The sequence below is a fragment of the Patiria miniata genome, unplaced genomic scaffold, assembly GCF_015706575.1.
Source record: "Patiria miniata isolate m_02_andy unplaced genomic scaffold, ASM1570657v1 HiC_scaffold_29, whole genome shotgun sequence".
Classification (NCBI taxonomy): domain Eukaryota; kingdom Metazoa; phylum Echinodermata; class Asteroidea; order Valvatida; family Asterinidae; genus Patiria; species Patiria miniata.
Window position 1 is genome coordinate 26025153 of NW_024037068.1, and position 21196 is coordinate 26046348.

Here is a 21196-nt window from a genome sequence, read left to right on the forward strand (position 1 = left end):
AAAAATGCGGAGGGTGTCTTCCGCCGGGTCGGACGCTTCGGGTCGTCCTAATTTTCCCGTACGGACCGGCGATCCGTTTCGTCGATTTTTCGTGACTGCGTTTTGCGCAGGAATTTGCCGTCGTGTGCGCTTTCACGTTGACTGCCTGGCCGCCCCCCGTGCTGGCTTTTCTGCGTGTCTAGACTGTGCGAGGTCAGCGAGGTCAACGTAGGGGTTTCGTTTACGTGTTCTACTCAGCCCTTCTGCAAAAGCGTTCACCAAACGTTAGTATGGGGTGACCTTGGTAAAATATTTTTTGTCCATGGTGCGTGGCAACCAAGTGTCCCTATTCTTTCATATGCTTCGCTTGCCGCCCCTGCGCCGAGTGCAACGAATATTCAGAAGGACTACACATTAGTATGCCTAGCGCGGTCTGACCAATCGAAAGTCTACACTGCGTGGTACTTCCCGGCTATGCGTAAAACCGTCACTGGCATCGCGTACTGCAGCCTGCTCCACACCCTGGAAACGAGGTTGAGTCTACGGTGCTCGCTATTTGAAGCGCAAGCATATGACGTCGCGTGATAGTTGCTTCCATAATGTGTTTACAGCTCCATGCTTCCACTAGCTCCCACCAAGGCTGCGCTGAGCGTTGTGAGTTCGCTGCCCGGCCCGCCACGTCACAGTCAGTGTCGGTTATAATTTCGGGGGCCAGTTTGGGATCAACGAAGGGTCGATGCATTGCTTCAAATATTGCGATCTGGAACGCAGTCACACAAAAAATCGACAAAACAGATCGCCGGTCCGTACGGAAAAAATTAGGACGACCTGAAGTGCTTGATTTGGCGGAAGAAATTCTCCGTATTTTTCTATGGGCGTGGAGCCATTTTGGCGTCGCGGGAGACCGCGGTCTCGGAACCCTTTCGGGACTCCGAACATTTCTCGGAGGCCGAGTAAAACTTGCTCTTATATAGATGGTTGACCAACTTGAATAAAAGTTGAATCGACTTTTTCCTCGCAGACGGTCTCGCAAATTGTAAGAAGTTCAAGTTTACGTTTGTTGAAGAGTCCAATACTGAAATTTAATTATGACCTTCCATCACTCACACCGTTTGTAATTTTATGGTAACACTCAACATTTTCATTGCAAATGACAACTTCACGTTTGATTACATTATGATTTAGTGTCAAAACTGTACAATCAGCCTTCGCCTGTGTACTACGGTAACCTTTTCACTACGTTCTCCCGGCAATGCGACTGCCTCACAAAATGCTCATTTAACAGACCAACGGGAACAATTTTACAGACAATTATCAGGGTACATAATTATCATGTGCGTAAATCGGTGGGGAACAGGGGGACCCCCCCCCCCATTTTAAAGCGGGGACATTGTTTGGTCCCCCCCCCCCACTTTTTCTTCCCCGAATAAAAATTGTAGCCTACTATAATGATTCTATTGCTCAGAATACCGTGTAGCTGATTCAATTACCCCAAGCTCGAAAATGATGTTTAAAAGATGATCTTTTGCTCAAATTGGTTTTAGTGGTCAGAAATTGCCTCAGATCACACCACAAAAATTGCTTTTCTGTAACTGCATGTCTCCTCAATGATCCCCCATTTACATTTAACTGCCCACATTTTCATCCCCAACACTACGCCCTATATACCCGATCTATGATCGGTATGTTTGCTCCTGAAAGGATCCGAGACCGCGGGCTCCCGCGGCCCCAAAATCGCTCCACGTCCGTGGAAAAATGCGGAGGGTGTCTTCCGCCGGGTCGGACGCTTCGGGTCGTCCTAATTTTCCCGTACGGACCGGCGATCCGTTTCGTCGATTTTTCGTGACTGCGTTTTGCGCAGGAATTTGCCGTCGTGTGCGCTTTCACGTTGACTGCCTGGCCGCCCCCCGTGCTGGCTTTTCTGCGTGTCTAGACTGTGCGAGGTCAGCGAGGTCAACGTAGGGGTTTCGTTTACGTGTTCTACTCGGCCCTTCTGCAAAAGCGTTCACCAAACGTTAGTATGGGGTGACCTTGTTAAAATATTTTTTGTCCATGGTGCGTGGCAACCAAGTGTCCCTATTCTTTCATATGCTTCGCTTGCCGCCCCTGCGCCGAGTGCAACGAATATTCAGAAGGACTACACATTAGTATGCCTAGCGCGGTCTGACCAATCGAAAGTCTACACTGCGTGGTACTTCCCGGCTATGCGTAAAACCGTCACTGGCAACGCGTACTGCAGCCTGCTCCACACCCTGGAAACGAGGTTGAGTCTACGGTGCTCGCTATTTGAAGCACAAGCATGTGACGTCGCGTGATAGAGTGCTGTTGCTTCCATAATGTGTTTACAGCTCCATGCTTCCACCACCAAGGCTGAGCGTTGTGAGTTCGCTGCCCGCCACGTATTATTCAGTGTCGCGTTATAATTTCGGGGGCCTGTTTGGGGTCAACGAAGGATCGATGCATTGCTTCAAATATCGCGATCTTAAACGAAGTCACAAAACATCGACGAAAAAGTGTCCGACCCGGCGAAAGACACCCACATGTTTTCACGGACGTGAAGCCGCGGTCTCGGATCCGTTCAGAAGCAAACATCGTCTCGGAGGCCGAGTAAAACTTGCTCTTATATATATATAGATGGTTTAACCAACTTAAATAAAAGTTGCATCGCAGACGGTCTCGCAAATTGTAAGAAGTTCAAGTTTACGTTTGTTGAAGAGTCCAATACTGAAACTTAATTATGACCTTCCTCCATGATTCAGACCGTTTGTAATTTTTGGGTAACACTCAACATTTTCATTTTAAATGACACCTTCACGTTTTATTGCATTATGATTTATTGTCAAACTGTACAACCAGCCTTCGCCTGTGTACTACAGTAACATTTTCACTACGTTTTCCAAATGCGACTGCCTCACCCAATTTAACAGACCAACGGCAATATTTACAGACAGTTGCCATGGTACATAATTATCATGTGCGTAAATCGACGGGGGACAGGGGGAACCCCCCCCCCCACACACACACACACACACACACCCACACACACATTTTGAGGGGGGACATTGTTGAAAGGATCCGAGACCGCGGGCTCACGCGGCGCCAAAATCGCTCCACGTCCGTGGAAAAATGCGGAGGGTGTCTTCCGCCGGGTCGGACACTTCGGGTCGTCCTAATTTTCCCGTACGGACCGGCGATCCGTTTCGTCGATTTTTCGTGACTGCGTTTTGCGCAGGAATTTGCCGTCGTGTGCGCTTTCACGTTGACCGCCTGGTCGCCCCCCGTGCTGGCTTTTCTGCGAGTCTAGACTGTGCGAGGTCAGCGAGGTCAACGTAGGGGTTTCGTTTACGTGTTCTACTCAGCCGTTCTGCAAAAGTGTCCACCAAATGGTAGTATGGGGTGACCTTCGCAAAATATTTTTTCTCCATGGTGCGTGGCCACCAAGTGTCCCTATTGTTTCCTGTGCTTCGCTTGCCGCCCCTGCGCCGAGTGCAACGAATACTCAGAAGGACTACACATTAGTATGCCTTGCGCGGTCTGACCAATCGAAAGTCTACACTGCATAGTATTTCCGGGCTATGCAAAACTGTCGATGGCAACGCGTACTGCAGCCTGCTCCACACCCTGCAAACGAGGTTGGGTCTACGGTGCTCGCTATTTGAAGCGCAAGCATGTGACGTCGCGTGATAGAGTGCTGTTGCTTCCATAATGTGTTTACAGCTCCATGCTTCCACTACTAGCTCTATGCTTCCACCAAGGCTGCGCTGAGCGTTGTGAGTTCGCTGCCCGGCCCGCCACGTCACAGTCAGTGTCGGTTATAATTTCGGGGGCCTGTTTCGGATCAACGAAGGGTCGATGCATTGCTTCAAATATTGCGATCTGGAACGCAGTCACACAAAAAATCGACAAAACGGATCGCTGGTCCGTACGGAAAAATTAGGACGACCTGAAGTGCTTGATTTGGCGGAAGAAATTCTCCGTATTTTTCTATGGACGTGGAGCCATTTTGGCGTCGCGGGAGACCTCGGTCTCGGAACCCTTTCAGGAGCGAACATTTCTCGGAGGCCGAGTAAAACTTGCTCTTATATAGATGGTTGACCAACTTGAATAAAAGTTGAATCGACTTTTTCCTCGCAGACGGTCTCGCAAATTGTAAGAAGTTCAAGTTTACGTTTGTTGAAGAGTCCAATACTGAAACTTAATTATGACCTTCCTCCATCACTCACACCGTTTGTAATTTTATGGTAACACTTAACATTTTCATTGCAAATGACAACTTCACGTTTGATTACATTATGATTTAGTGTCAAAACTGTACAATCAGCCTTCGCCTGTGTACTACGGTAAGCTTTTCACTACGTTCTTCCGGCAATGCGACTGCCTCACAAAATGCCCATTTAACAGACCAACGGGAACATTTACAGACAATTATCAGGGTACATAATTATCATTGTTTGGTCCCCCCCCCCCACTTTTTCTTCCCCGAATAAAAATTGTAGCCTACTATAATGATTCTATTGCTCAGAATACCGTGTAGCTGATTCAATTACCCCAAGCTCGAAAATGATGTTTAAAAGATGATCTTTTGCTCAAATTGGTTTCAGTGGTCAGAAATTGCCTCAGATCACACCACAAAAATTGCTTTTCTATAACTGCATGTCTCCTCAATGATCCCCCATTTACATTTAACTGCCAACATTTTCATCCCCAACACTACGCCCTATATACCCGATCTATGATCGGGTAAATCAGCTTGTAAGTTATAAGACTGAATTTTATTGCAGTTATCCCGCGAGTGCTCGTGGAACACAGAATAATGTAGTGCGTCTGTGTCCCAAATACCTTCGGCCTCGTGGCATCTGGGACACAGACGCACTTCATTTTCCGTGTTCCACGAGCACAATAACAAATTTACCTTCAATTAAACATGACGTGCAGTAAAGTTGGAATTAGCTCGCTTTACATGAACCTCTTAGCGGTTTAGCGCATGCAGCTGGAAAGTCGCTACCATCTTGGAATATCGCAATACACAGGGTGCGATGTGGACCGTGAGATACAGTATATCACACTGTTGTTGCCAGTGATTGACCAATTAGGGTTGAGGATACAAGTTTGCTTGAAGTTGAAGATAATAATTATTATTATTATTATTATTTCTTGACTTAATTGGTCAGTGGAGGTATGACCACTGCTCCGAACCGTCAATATTCTCCAACAATCACTGTCCATGTAATACGTTTAGGCAGTGCTATAATCTCGAAGCGGTGCGGATGGCAGATCCAGTGATTTAGGCCTCAATTATGCATGGCTGGACATACATGTACGATACATGTAAACAATGCAGATTAGACATATTGTGGAAAATACAAATACCTTTAATGTCAAGTGTAACGCTGATGCTTATCCCATCATGGCCATCTTTATTGGAAGCCTGGCATTGTAACATCTCTCCGTGGCTGTTCCATGCTGGTGATACGGTAGCCAGACTCGTGCTGGTAGTTAATTTATCAGCACCTGTAACATTCACGGTGTTATCGGGTGTGATGACTCCTCCATCCAGAGACCAAGTGAATGATGCTCCTGGGTTGATGCCTGGTACCTCACAGGTGAACTGACGAGCCATACCTTCAATAAGATATGATGTACCGCCAGTAGAAGGGTAACTTCCAGTTAAGTCGGATAGGGTGATGCTTGATGGAAACACTAAATTCACAAATGCACACAAAACGCACTCTGTTACTGGAGAACCTGACCAGCAATTACTTGCCTACAGGTACAAGTATTTAAACATAAACTAAAAAAAAAGTTCTTGCCACCTAAGGGGAATGGATGACTTGACTGACATGACTGATATTGTACATCTACATGTACATGTACATGTACATGTTTATGCACTTGAAAGTTTATTGCAAATGTGTTGCATGGGCCTAAATATGTATTCATAAATACCTAAGACACGCAACATCGCGCAGAACATGATACGCGCGCGTCAATCTCCATAAAAGGGTTGTTTACATCTTACTCGCCAGCTGAACACTACATTATTTTGCAAGAGGGATGTTTCAAACAGCATAAAGTGAATTTGTTGAACAAAATCAGGATGTTTTGAACGAATTATATGATTTTTTCTTACCGAAAAGGTATTTATGAATGGGAATAAATATGTGCTCCGTCGGTATTTATCACTCTGTTTAAGACCACTTAGAGTCTGGGTGCTGATAATTACCCTCGCCTCCGGCTCGGGTAATTATCAGCACCCAGACACTAAGTGGTCTTAAACAGAGAGATAAAAACCTCCGAAGCACACATTTATTCCCTTATTAATATGGAATTTCAGAATGTACACGTAAATGTAAATGCATACAAGTGTACCTGTACATGCAGCAATAGCAATTTTTATTTAGCATTGGTCACTTCCCATGAAGATCTGCCACCCATGCACAGTGACTGACAGTTCAAGCCTGTAACTATCCCCTATTTTTGTGTAGTTCCCCAAAATGGGAGCAATCGTTAATTTAATGTCCTATTACTACTCTCTGAGAGACATGAATTGAATTGAGCACCCATATAAAGGGAATGTACAACATTTGCGTTTGCTTCAATTTTCTGAAATAAATGGATTTGGAGGATTAGTACATGTATGTTACATGTATTTATATAAAATATTGTTAAACTGACTTGTTTCATGTTTTGGGCTTGTAGATGCTGGAAAACCAAGAAAACATCATCATGTTCTTGTAGTCTGGTTCCCTGATCCCACTTAAGATGAAACGAAGCAATTAATACACTTTAGGGAATTGTAAGGTCAGAGAATCAGTCTAGCAGGCTTGTACCCCTTCTCAGGTGTGTGATCAATTGCAAAGAAAAGTCAGAATAACTAAATATGAAAAATTAAGAACACTTTTTGAAAAAAGCCAGTTTTCTCCAACGCTGGTCGGCCGACCAGCGTTGGAAAAATACAGTTTTTCTTGAAAATGTCAGCACACCAGGAGCCACGATTTTAAAGGATGCTTTAGACCGTCATTCCCTAACAATCAAGTAAGGTATTTCGTGATAATTTGATCATTTCGTTTTTAGATGTTTGCAAATGTTGTATTTTCCTTTTAACCAAGCTTTTTTCAATGTACATGTACAGTGGAATGTCGCTATACTGAACACCGCTACACCGAACATTCGGCTATACCGTACAACGTCTTTGGCTCTTGATTTTTGTGTAGAAAATGTAACGAATATTAATGTTAAAAATGTCAACAGAAGAGCGAAAACTGGCTATTATTTCTCCAAGGAATAGAAGGGGAAAGCCTCCCATTGCTGTAGGTACCGGTAGTAAGCTCACTATCTGTGTAATTACATTATTAAATAGTTGGCACGTGTTCAAAGTCATCTTTCAGTAACTACATGTAGAAGTACCAGGGCATGCAGGTGAAGTTCTGAAGGGCACTATTTATTGAAAAGTGAGTACCGGAGCACCAGCGGCTTAAAATCGCTATGCCGAAAAATCGCTATTACGAACAATTTCTGTGGATCCTGCGATGTTCGTTTAATATAGCGGTGTTCCACTGCATCACTTAATTGGTATAAATAAGGCCAAACAAAATATAACCTGTCATGGCCTAAAAATAGGGCTGGTCTGGTACATGTACCGGTAACTGGGGGCAGAATTTTTCCTTTTTTTTTGGCATAAAGAAAGCAAACGAAAACGAAGGGAAGCAGGTGTTCACCTGCAAAACAGGCGACAGCAAACAGACAGCAAGACCGCACCCCCAAGGCCGCCAAGGCAAAGCCTAGACAACACTAACAGTTCTACATACAGAACATTGTGGTCTAAAATTAATGAAATTCATCATTGTAAAGGTACCGTACCAAATGCCTTACACATAATGTACATGTATGTATTTGATCGCAAAATTAGGCAAAATACCCCAACTTCATAGTGTCATTTTAGCACCGAGGGTATTTAGACAACATTTAGACAACGCTTAGATTATCTATAGGTACGGTATGTATTTCAACAGACATGAGGGCCTATCCTATGCCATGTACAGATGTGGGTCCGGTAGTCGTTACTTTCACCCACATGAATGTACAAATGTATGAAGAACCAAAAGAAAACTCTGCATTAGACGAAGATTAATGACAAGATTAATCCACTCACCATAAACTATTAGATGACTGGTTGCTGCTCCATGATAATTAGTAAAACCATCTTTATATGACACCATGCAGCTATATCCTCCATCATCAACAGACAAGTGAGTACTTGCTATCGTCAGAGTACTCATTGAATCATTCCTTGATGCAACATAATCAGGTTCAGAAAATCCAGTGCCGTAGGTTGGTGTCTGGGCTCCGTTGTAAAAGTCAGCAATAAGAGTGCCTCTCTGTCTCCATTCGACGTTGTTAAAGGCACCAGGGCCATCCAGTGAGAAGGTACAGGTGAGTGTTGCTGATTGGCCTTGTACAGTAGATACTGGTAACAGGGTGACGGTGACTGTTTGGGCGTGGACAGTTGGTGGAAAAACTTTAAGAAAGGATACATACATGACTTTTAAGTCGTATTAGTTAGAGACAGTGTTGACAAAAACAAACGAACAATTAAAAACCCATATGAAAAAGATAATTATTATTATTATTATTATTATTATTTATTCGACCTCAACAAAGAATTACAAACAGTGATACAAAACCAAACAAAAATTACACAAAAGTGGTTGAAAACGCACAACAAAAGAAACGTACAAACATGTAATTCAAATTATTAAAAAATCATGAAGCAGAGGGCATGCACTTTAAATGGCAGCTGGAGTGGGCTTCCCAATTGGGAGTTGAACAATAACCAGTAAGACACAAAAAATCACAAAGAAAACGATTATGTGGGTCAGGGACCGCAAAAGCGAATCTAATTACTGTTGCTCGGAAGCATGCGGACCCGCATAATGGGCGAGGTAGTTAACAAAATAAAAATTCCAAATGAATATTAAAATTATCAATTATTATTAACACACATCACACAGCACATTTTTATTTATTTCTCACATTTCAACGTAAAATTTATAAGGAAACTTTCTTTTCCTAACATGCAACTGTTTTTATGGTCAAATCTGTATGGACTGAAATATTAATAGCATAAACCACACATATTTCTCTCTGAACAGATTTAGGCCATTTCATAAAAAGATTTGTATAACTGAATGGTAATTGTTATTTTTTTAATTCTGGACCAGAACCTATTTCACCGTGTTCAAATGGCAGTGTACCTGGACCTAAATTCAAGTTTCGGCCGGGGTTGTTCAAATGGGGCCGTATCATAAGTCCGACGCCTCATAGGTCCGAAATTATGAGGCGTCGGACTTGTGAGGCATAACATTTATTTATTCCGCCTCATTGGTCCGATGCCTCATAAGTCTGACGTCGGAATAACGAGGTGTTAAATTTGTCGGACTTACGAGGCGTCGGAGCTACGAGGCGTCGGAGCTGTGAGGCGTCGGACTTATTTGGCGTCGGACCTATGAGACGTCGGGCTTATGGGCCTTTATTTGGTAGGGGATGCGATTTTGTCGGACTTATGAAGCGTGTTTTTTTTTGTTCTCCACCATCTTCACAGGTTTGACACGTTTTATCATTTTATATAATTTCATTTTTGTTATTGAAAGGTTTTCAATATTTTTGTGAAGACAGTTAAACAGGTTAACATGTTATTGACATTCAACAGATTTAGATTTGTCCTAAATTATGTTCACTTTTTTGTTGAGTTATTTCATTTAGAAGTATTTTGGAGACTGTTTAATAGTGTAAGAACATAAATTAAGTCACGCAGACACGATACTAAAAAATCTTTATTAAGTACAATTAATTTATATCGACTACTGTAAATAGTGCAAAATGGTTAATTTGTCCATAATTATGCACTATAGGGGAGATCTTGGATTTTATGGCTTCCAGATTAAATTGCATTTACCGATATCGCAGCTTCTTCACCACAATGAATAAGAGTCCAGGTGCCGATAGACACATTTAACATGTAATATCTTTAAAAGAATACCGTAGATATACTGCAATCACTACATGAAGTAAAACAACATTATTTATGCGAGAATAACCACCACCGTTACATTTTATAAGTGTTCGCCTTTAAGCGTGGACTCGCCAATGATACCGTGATTATTATATTCACCGGTTAAACTAAATGACAGGCATAATCCCCACGGAATAAAACAAACGTATATTTGTATTCAGTTTCCTGCTGTGTCTGCCCTCAATGTTCATGTGCCACACAAAGACAACGTTACCCCACACACAGAAAGGGTGTATGTGATCTGTTAAAGAAACAAAGCCCGCCTCTCATCTCCAAGAATTTGCAACTAGAATATCTTACCTCCATGAAAACATAGCAAGCTGGCTGCAATGGTGAAAACGTTGACTACCGACGCCATTGTACACTGAGTAAAATAAACGACACAACTATAAACTCGGCGCCAACAACGTAAGCTTCAACTGTAGTATTTACTAGTACATGTGTACAATGAACACATCGGTTGAAGTTCAGTGAACCCGGATATTGGTTTTATTTCGAGCCAAATATGAAGAAAAGTATTACATCTTTACAAAGGGAGAATACAGACCAGAAAACGTATTCACGAGACTTAATCATACTGAAATCCAAGCAGCCTGCTAACTTAAGTGGGACGTTTAATTTAGTATCCACGAAAGAAGAACACCACTTTTGATCTAAGTAGTGCTTAATTTAACCAACGTATTTAAAGCACCCACTCTTGCTCATGCGAATACATTTACCTTGTAAAGTTCCCTTCAATCACTTGCGGAAGTTCAATCATTTAAATGAATTATTAGACTTGGCCCCAATCTGGGTTTCGCTTGGTCTATGCTAGTCTTTGCCCAAGACGCTAGTTTTCGTTAGTGGACGGCGCATAGTGCTCCCTCTATGACACAACAATTACACCAGCGGGCCTACTTGCACTAACGTCTTGGCCATTTCGTATCAGCGATTTAACTTTTTTCATTTTCTTCCAATAGACTTTCCTAGATCGAGAACTGCTCGCCAGACGGTAGTAAACATACGCGCTACGTACGTGCGGTGACCCAACATCATCAAGTTCCTAGGGAACCAATCAGCGATCGAGAAATGTTCAATGGTAAAGAAGTGTTCGCTCGTATGCCCCGTCCTGCAAACAGGACGCCGGGATACTCTGATGAATTCACGCTCTGATTGGATAGATTCTGCGTGACCTGTGACCTGCGAGTCATCACGGTCATGACTCTGCAAGGTTTGAAATTCGCTCCCCCCCCCCCTCCCTGCAAACAGTACGAGCGAAGGTTTGAAACGGCCGTTAAGACTGATTCATTACTCTTTTATTCCAGTCTAGAGATGTTTTTTATTCGTATGAAAAGCGTAATAATGTATTAAATTCTGTAAAACTTATCTGTGTTGTAAATTTACAATTCCCGTCACTTGCTAAGGCTCAGTTTTTTCGAACCACGAATGGTCGGCATTATGCGACGCTCAAAATTTTGTCCGCATGGTCCGCAAATGAAACAGAAAGCACATCCGGTATGGAATGTTCTATGAGAAGTTTTCAGATAGCATTTGCGCACATTATCTAACTGCGGACTTAAACAGCTGCAGCCAGATGCTTTATACATAGATCATAGGCCACTTCCTTCCAAAAAATATGTGAAGCTCATCAGCGTATCCCAGCGTCCTGTTTGCATGGCGGGGGTACGAGCGAAGAAGAAGTGATACACCCGCGCGAGGGCGGTCCGTGTACATACCGTCCAATCAGTTACCGTTTGAAAATTGTTTAAAGAACAATGAAAAACGAACACTTTACCGTTTACCCTTTTACAATCTTGGTAAAGAAACAGAAAAAGGAAATCGTTTACCAGTTTCCGTTTATGCGTCTTAAAAACGAAAACAGAAAAACAAAAGTGTCACACCTTTTACCATTTTTAAAATTATAAACAGAAAAATGAAAAAGCAAACCCTTTTCCAATTTTTAGTTTTGGATTTTTGAACAGAAAAATGAAATAGCAAACCCTTTTCCAATGTTTGGTTTTGAATTTTTGAACAGAAAAATGAAAAAGCAAACCCTTTTCCAATTTTTAGTTTTGGATTTTTGAACAGAAAAATGAAAAAGCAAACCCTTTTCCAATGTTTGGTTTTGAATTTTTGAACAGAAAAATGAAAAAGCAAACCCTTTTCCAATTTTTAGTTTTGGATTTTTGAACAGAAAAATGAAAAAGCAAACCCTTTTCCAATTTTTGGTTTAGAATTTTGAACAGAAAAATGAAGAAGCAAACCCTTTTCCAATTTTTAGTTTAGAATTTTTGAACAGAAAAATGAAAAAGCAAACCCTTTTTCAATTTTTGGTTTAGAATTTTGAACAGAAAAATGAAAAAGCAAACCCTTAACCAATTTTTGTTTTTGGATTTTTGAAAAGAAAAAAGAAAAAGCCAACCCTTTTACCAGTTTTTGTTTTGAAATTGTTGAACCAAAAAGAGGAAAAGCAAACCCTTACCCTTGTTTGCTTTTAAATTTGTGGAAAGAAAAAAGGAAAAGGGAACCCTTTACCAGTCACCGTTTTTAATTTTTTCAAAAGAAAAAGGAAACAGCAAACCCTTTACCCGTATTTGTTTTGAAATTTTTGAACCAAGAAAGGAAAAGCAAACCCTTTACCCGTTTTTGCTTTTGAAATTTTGAAAAGAAAAAACAAAAAGAAAACCATTTGCCAGTTACCGTTTTCTAATTTTAAAAAGAAAAAAAGAAAAGCAAACCCTATACTGTGCACCGTTTTTGATTCTGTGTTCAGAAAAAGAGACAACGCATCGAGTTACAGCATTCCGCTTTTGATGCGTATCAAACAAAATCATCAATCGTTTTCCTTTGTATACAGTTAACGTTATGTAAATAAACGCAGCACACTCATTTCTGTTTCATTTTGTTTCACTGAAACACAAACAACTAAAAACTAAGACAACATTTTCTTTGCCAAAACAAAAACGAAAAAAGGGTAACAGGAAAAGGAAAAACGAAACCTGTTACTAGTCTAAGCCCAAGGAAACCCGAGTGCGGCCAAGTTCGTCAGAAAGTGTCTCGCGGCTGTTTCCTGTGAAAAAAACCTGTCCACGGGGCATGGCGGGAACTCATGCGCGACCATGGATTATGACGGGCATGCACATGTTTACTGTACTTGCTGTATTTGCATACAAATAATTATATACCTGCGTGCGTATCAACAAAGTATCGTAGAGGGCGCTAAACAACGACTGCCGTAACGATAGCCACTTCGATTTAAATTACACAATTCCAGGGGTTACGATCGCGCAAGGCATGATGGGAAACAACATGGCGCTGCGAAATCGTACCCACAGGGTACGAGGTTGCAATGGGTAATGTACATGTACATTTTTTAACATGATGGTCCGGATTCGACGCATGAGGGCGCGCGTTATGTACTGTTCATGGGCATAATTATAATTATATAACCGACATACAGATCCTTGTCATTTGATTGGTGGAACTCACATCACGTGGCATTCGTTACTGCTCCCATTCATGCCGCGGCTCAAAAAGTACTATCCGCCCATGGGGAATGGGAAATACTATAGACCGCTTGCAGACGCGATCGATAATTGACGCGCGAAGGTGCGCGACGCCATGTTGTGGGACAAAATGTACATGGATAGATATACGCTTGTCCCACAACATGGCGTCGCGCGCCTTCGCGCGTCGATTATCGAACGCATATGCAAGCGGTCTATTCAACAGTTAGGATCATGACGCAGTATTTGTGTGCAAATGCATGCTGGTGTACCTGTGTGCGCGTTCAGCGTTGCGCGTAGCGCGTATTGTTCCAAAGAGCAAGCGCTGCAGCGTTGGATTCAAACATTTTCGTGAAGGGGTGGTTTCAAAGAGAGAAATACATTTTCCTCCAGTTTTGTATTGAAATAAAAGTTCAAATATATCAAAGACAAGGATCTATATGTCAGTTATATAAAACAAATATTGAGTGGCTCTAAATTGTGAAATGGAAGGAATATTATCGCTCGGTAAAATCTGGACTTTTCCATTTCACTCGGCTTCGCCTCGTGAAATGGAAAAGTCCAGATTTTACCTTGCGATAATATTCCTCCCATTCAACGCTGAGCCACTCAATATTTGTATATGCGATATGCGCTGTGCATGTGACGTGAGTGGATTTACTATATTACAGGCACAGACCGAGCCGAGCGCAACCCAGACTTGACCAAGTCTAATCAAGCCAAGCACAGTGGATTTTATTGATGGAGCTTTGGGTTGTTGTTTTATCCAGTAGTAGTGCCAGTACACTGAAGAAAACCCAGTGTTTGTTAACTGTTTGGCTCCACCAAAGCCTGATACTTTAGTGACGAGGGACGTTTTCAATATACACCCATTGTCAACTCAAGCCATCTTCCATCATGGTGATTGTCATGCCAGCACTGGTTAATGTCGGCATCAGAATCCACAGTGTAGGATGTCCAATTTCACTGCTTCGTGAGGGCCTTGTTGTGATGTTGCTTTATATTGGAGGTACATGTACATGTAGGAGTAATTGCAGAATACCCCGCCACGCGAAAATTACCCCCTAAAAATAAATGGCTACGCAGTCGAAAACATGTAGATGTCGGGAAGTGGATATGCGGATACAATATACGGGGTGGATTTGAGCGCTGGAGGGTGTAAAGAGGGCGCTATTTGCCCGTCTTATTTTTGAGAACAAAGCATCCATCATATCTCCATGTTGGAAAATAACGAAGGCAGACAACGCGATTTGAATGGGGTGCCGGGAAGTGGATACACGGATACGGGGATACGGGGTGGCACAAGCGTGTGGTTTTGGCGCTGGAGGGTCTAAAGAGGGCGCTATTTCCCTGTATTATTTATGAGAACGAAGCATCGATATCCATCATGTCCATGTTGGAAAATAACGAAGGCAGAGACAACACGATTTGAATGGGGAGCAGGGGAAAAACGTCTAAGTCCAAAGTAGGTGCCGGGAAGTGGATACGGGGATACGGAGTGGCACACGCGTGTGGTTTTGGGGGAAAACGTCCAAGTCCAAAGTAGGTGCCGGGAAGTGGATACGCGGATACGGGGAGACGGGGTGGCACACGCGTGTTGTTTTGGTTGAGCATCCAAGCGTGACTCCGTATCTGCGTATCCGGATACGAGGTGGGATAGGTGAGTGGCGGGGTATTCTGCAATTGTGCCTACATGTATGTATGTTTTATTGGCATGATTGGGGCTGTATAATCTAGCCTAGCCCCATAAAAGTGGCCTATTTACTGGACTGCCTCCGTAAACATAGGCCACACATCCACATGTACAAAAACGTGTCGCATTTTGCCAAATTTTGATTTTCACATTTAGGCTTACTTTGTAGGTTTTTTTTGCTGTTTTTTTATACTGTAGGCTAATCAGAAAAAGCTGCCTTTTTCAGAGGTCTAATTTTTGTGAAATTTCATGTTGAAATTTTGATACGCAAACGTGTGCAAATGTATCTGGAAATTTCACGAAAAATGGACATCTGAAAAAGGCAGCACTTTCTGATTAGCCTATAAAGAGGGTGAGTATGCTTCTAAAGCAAAAAAAAACTACAAAGTAAGCCTAAATGTGAAAATCAAAATTGTTGGCAAAGTGCGACACGTTTTTGTACATGTGGATTACTCCTAGAACTATGAGGCTCCACGTACATAGATCAAGAAGCCCGCAAAATTGCCTGCAGCACAAAACACTAATAAAGTACAAAAACGTCCATCAAAATGGAGACATTTCACACAGAACCGCTGCACAGTTTGCCCCTATACTCCGTACTTTATCTCTTGACATACTCACGTATCATGCGCAGAACTAACATAGGTGGATTCTGTCGGTTTTTAGGCCAAAATGATGAAAAAAATGTAAAGACGCATGTAGATCGGGGATGCACCTACGACTGTTTCATGACAAGGCAGTCACTGCACTGTACATGTATCATGTAGCGTGGCACGCATGCATGACGATTGGACAATGGCTATGTGCTTGTCCCCATGCTTCACGTACGTGTTTGCATGTACAAAAATGTCCATGGTGACGTGCATATAATACGCTGATAGATCAAAGCCATCAGTGATCGCTGTATGATGTCTGTGCTATGGTGGTTGAAATTCACGGATTTGCAGCCCAAAAATAATTGTGAGTATCATTGGAGCCCGATTACTTTGTCTTTGACATGTGGAGATGCCAGTACATGTAGGTGCTTTCAAAGGTATTTTTGTTAAGTATTTTGTGTGATTTTTAGAAATTGTTAAATTGACAATAGTTCCTTAGTGGGTCGCTAGTACGACAGCAACATCCCAAGTGTCAAAAAAGGAGTTCTAGCGACCCAGTTAGTGGGACTAGACTACGAGTATTACAGGCGCGCAACTTTTCCTCGGATCAGCTGATTTCCTCTTTTTGTACTTCCCATGTGTGCCATTGAAAATAGAAAAACACTGTAGGCCTACAAAGTCTGGGAAAAATTTGGATTTCCTCTTTTTTGTGACTTCCCAGTTGCATGCCTGGTATTACGACCAATGTAACGCAGGGAGTCCACCTTGGCTACCTAGCCCTAGGGCCGTATCTAGCACTCCTAGTAGGCCTAGTTCATTTGTAGTTCTGAGTGGAGCGCTGGAACTTCAGTACCCTCCGTACAAGCGCTCCACCGAATTGGCATACTTTGACTACACATTTAGGAGCAACTACCGTATAGAATGCAGGGCCATGTCGGAAAAGGGTGGGTTTTTTTGTAGTTGGATGCGATGTGCTTAGTGGGGTTGTTGAGTAAAATGGCACTCTTTTGAGAACAAAGCAACGTTGGTATATGACACTTCTCCCATGCGTACGCGGGTATGGTATAAAGAGTGAATGAGCATGAAGTAAATTGTGATCAATAGAGGGCGCTATAGAGAGTGAATTATTGACAAGTACGTAGTATTTAAACCAAGTGAGACAGCTTGGGATGTCTTGGATGCGTGGATGCGCGGATGCGGGGTGGATGAGCATGAAGTCCTCAATAGAGTGCGCTTTATTTACCCCAGGACCCTCTACTGTATTTACCCTATAGGACCTACATGTACTACTTTATTTCCCTATCTAAAACATACCCCAACCTACATGTACCTACTCATTCCGTCTTGGATGCATGGATGCGCGGATGCGGGGTGGGCTTAAAGTAAATTTTAATCAATAGAGGGCGCGTTATTGGAAGCCTAGAAATGCGGATGCAGGGTTGGCATGAAGTAAATTTTAATCAGTAGAGGGCACTTTATTGGATGAGCGGATGCGGAGTGGGCATGAAGTAAATTTTAATTTTAAATTAAATTTTATTTATTTATGTGAAGCGCCTTGAGCGTCAATTTTGACGGATTTGGCGCTATACAAGAATTAGATATTATTATTATTATTAATCAATAGAGGGCGCTATAGAAAACCGACTGCGCATCCACGCAGCCATGGATGCGCGGATATAGAATGGAGTGGCCCTGTATACTATAGTTGTACCCACATGGAGATCACTGACACACGGTATGCATTTTTGTGCATACCCTTGGGGAGAAAAGGCTGGTAAAGTGAATACAAATTGAGAAAAACAATTTTCTTCCTCCATTCTTCCGTCAGAAAGTACACTTCTTTTCTATTTTTGACCTCATTAGAACTGCGACGATTCATTGAACAAAAGGAAAATGACAACAATTTTAGGTTTGCTTTGGTGAACATTGGGATCGGTCGTGAGCGAACCCTGCTGTTTAATATTCTTCTATATTATAATTCCATTAATAACATTATTCACGGTATCGTTTTAAACATTTCTTCTACAAGATCTTCTGAACAATGTTTAATATTCCTCAATATCGTAATTCATTATTTAAATTATGTGTAATAGCATTTTAACAGTTCCACGAAATCTTCAAGAAAAAGCATTCTATTAGATAAACGAATCAAAGTAACAAGTTATTCTTGTGCATCAGATTATTTTCTCCGTGCTTCATTTTTGTTTGTTTGTTTGTTTTTGTTTTTTTTTACTTGCAAGACTAAGTTAAATGTTTAATTTAATTTAATTTAATTTAATTTTCTATTACTCAGTATCCAATCAGTCTTTTTAATACTTAAAAGTAAGACTTGAAAATGTTTCCAACCGCAAATCGGTTTTAAGCCGGAAAAGAGGCTTGTGTCTTAAATGCCCAGGTTCCTAGTAGCAAACAAATTAGACGTGTTGTCTAACTGAAAATTTATACGTTCCTGGCGCTCTCCGTTTTCCACCTGCCCTGTTTGGATATCAGGAATGGAGGAACGTTTGCATTGAAGGCAGCAGATGCCCCGCCTGATCTCAAGCTGTGAAGACCGTAAGTGGCAACATCGGGGACGATGGGTCGTAGAGCGTCCAGTACTATCTCGCGTGTGCGTGTATAGCTGAGTGGTTTGGTGGACGATGTAAGGCCTCTTGGTGGCAACAAGTCTGCGAAGCACCGGTAAGGTTGAGTTGTTGGAATCGCCTAGAGCCGAAAAATACCATTCGGCCACGAGCACTGGGCAAGTCGGTTTGAAAGTTCTAGTGATCACGACATCTGTCCCTTGCCGAAATTGGTCAGACTTGGATTTGCAAAGGTGTATGGTAAGACGGTCTGAAGAAATTGTACAGTCATTTCTGCTAATGTTTCTTATGTCATCGAAGCGAAGGAATCCGGCGTAAGAAATGAAACAAACAAACAGGATGCGCAGATCTGCCAGTGTTGCCGAGGAGTGACCGTGGTTGATACATGTACATGTATGCAGCTTTGTCAGAATGTCTGGTGTGATTGGGTCTTTCCGGATGGTCGGTGAAGAGTTCTGCCTTTTGAAGCCTTGCAGTGCCATCTTGACAATGCTGTTGTCTGTTGGTGAGGGTAGACCAGCCAAACTGTGCACCCATTTGACGGCTGCTGCAGCGAGTTCGGCGGTGGACTTGGATCCGGTGGATGACAGATGCGATGTATGTAGAGTGCAAATTGGAATGGGTTGACCGGGAACTTGGTAATCTCTGGTTTTGATGAAGCCCAGGTCTCCCACTTTGTCCATGAAGCCTTGTACTTGGTCGTGGTGGATTCGGCCTTTGCTGACATCAAGAGAGACAGCAGTGTGCTGTTTGCTAGTTCACGGAGGGATGAGTCACGGAGGGTAGATGTATACATGTAGTTGTTCGATATTTCTGTAGAGGAAAAGTGAAAAAGACCACCCAACAGTACGGGTAACAATGACGAACAAATTCGTCTGTTTATATAAACATATGTTCCTGCAAAAATGGAACGTTAACAATTTCAAAGAGAAACATTTCTTCAGTGCCTGGATTTAAAGCGACAAATTGTGCAAATAGCCGCAAATCGGCAATTTTTTGGCAACAAATAGCCGAATCGAAGAATAAAGTCATGTTGAGTTCTGTTAGACTATTTAATGAGTTATTTATTTGTTGATAAAAATATTTTTGATTGAGGAGTGTTATCGGTTCGATGCCGAGTGTCGGCGTAACAGGTTTTGGCCTGCTACTCGGTGGCCACGAAAAACCCCCTGTGGGGGAAACGTGGGTGCAACCCGGACCCTCGGCGGAGGTGCACACCCCCTGAACCGATTTCCATTATTAATTGAGTTAATTTAAATGGGTTGGGAAGGGTGGGCAAGTCTGGTGTAGCAGGGTGTGTCGCTTGACCAAGAATGAATGCTTTAGAACCAAATCAGCTCTATATAAAGGAGATTAGGTGAACATTCTTGATTGCATAACCTGATTGCATAACCATTGCTGAATCCGCTCTTGACTAGAGTTTGTTTAATGGTGAGAGAGTTGTGCAGTGCGGTATGAAAATCTGGGGATACTATGATGCCGTCATCGATGTAGGCAAACGAAGTGATTCCTTGTGCGCGCCAATGATAGATGAGCGGCCTGGTGATCTTAGTAAATATGTAACACGCACTGGAGAGACCGAATGGTAAGACGCGAAACACGTAGAATTTAGTGGTGGAGTTCTTAGATCTCCAAGAAAAACCGAGGTATTTCTGGTGGGGACCGAAAACGTCAACATGATGGTAGCCGGACTCGAGATCGAAACTGAAATAGTACTGGTTGTGATCTAGAATTTGAGATATGTGGGATAGACCTTCATATTTGAACTTGGTCTTGTAAACAAATTGATTGGGATGTTGAAGATCTAGAACTAGTCTTAGCTTCTTCCCTACGGCAACTGTGAGAGGGTTACAGCAGTAAGGCGGACTATCGACTTCGTATATGCACCGTTTTCTCAATAGCTCGGAAATGGCTTGTTCGACAAACCAGGCGGAGTGGTTAGGAACGGGATTTTATAACCTGAATCCAAAACATCTATAACAAAATTAGTGGCCTTCAAAACACTTCTCCAAAAGGAAATGCATTGTTTTAATCTACCTTGAACTCCTTCTGTTGTTTTGCCGTCGATTTGATGTTCCCAGTCTCTACTGCTTGTCAGATGTTCTGGATGCTTGCAGTCTTGGTTGTTGGAGTGCTCAAAGGGATGGACATGTTGTGCGCACATGTCCTTGGATGCCACATTGGAAGCAGATACGGTTGTTGTGATAAGTTCCCTGGTAGGGACGAAAATACTGCTGACGAAAAGGAGTAGCAGTACCCATATAATTGGCTGCCATCGTCTTGGTTTGGTATGGTCTCCTGCTACTGCTGGCTCGCTTCTTGGGGGCCGGTTTCTTAGCAGCAGCTGCCTTCTCGGCTTTTTATGCCCCGCGGCGAAGCCGAAGGGGCATACTGTTTCCGCCTTGTCCTTCCGTGGGTGGGTGTGTGGGTGGGTGTGTGGGTGAGTTTGTCTTACATACGCAGTGTGGACTTCCGAACAAAAGACGTCCACATAATGTAGGTAGCACCGACGTTGTGTGGACTTACCCCACGTCCACACAGTGTTTCCCCTTTTCTGGAAAACAGGTTTAGAGGCATTTTTGGGTTAGGTTTATCTGTAGCAGAATGAAGAGAAACACTAAAGGGAATCATAGAAAAAAAATTGGGTTGAAAGAGTTTTCACAGTTTGAGAAAAATGAGTTTTTTCACTGGTTTTTCTTAACTACACGAAAGCAATGGAAAGTCCACACTAGTCATGTGAAACAAGTGTGTGTGGGTGGGTGTGTGTGTGTGTCCGGACAAATCTTGTC

General features: G+C 42.5%; 1 protein-coding gene across 1 annotated transcript in view; it reads right to left on the reverse strand.

Annotated features, from left to right (window-relative positions):
- The window catches only part of LOC119735326 (nephrin-like), a 35695-nt gene that overhangs the window by 13200 nt on the left and 1299 nt on the right, over positions 1 to 21196 (reverse strand). The window contains exons 2-4 of the mRNA XM_038209024.1: positions 18799 to 19127; positions 8132 to 8497; positions 5350 to 5679 (exon numbers count right to left, since the gene is read on the reverse strand). Of these exons, the coding sequence (XP_038064952.1) occupies positions 5350 to 5679; positions 8132 to 8497; positions 18799 to 19127 (1025 nt within the window). The remainder of the gene's footprint in view (positions 1 to 5349; positions 5680 to 8131; positions 8498 to 18798; positions 19128 to 21196) is intronic.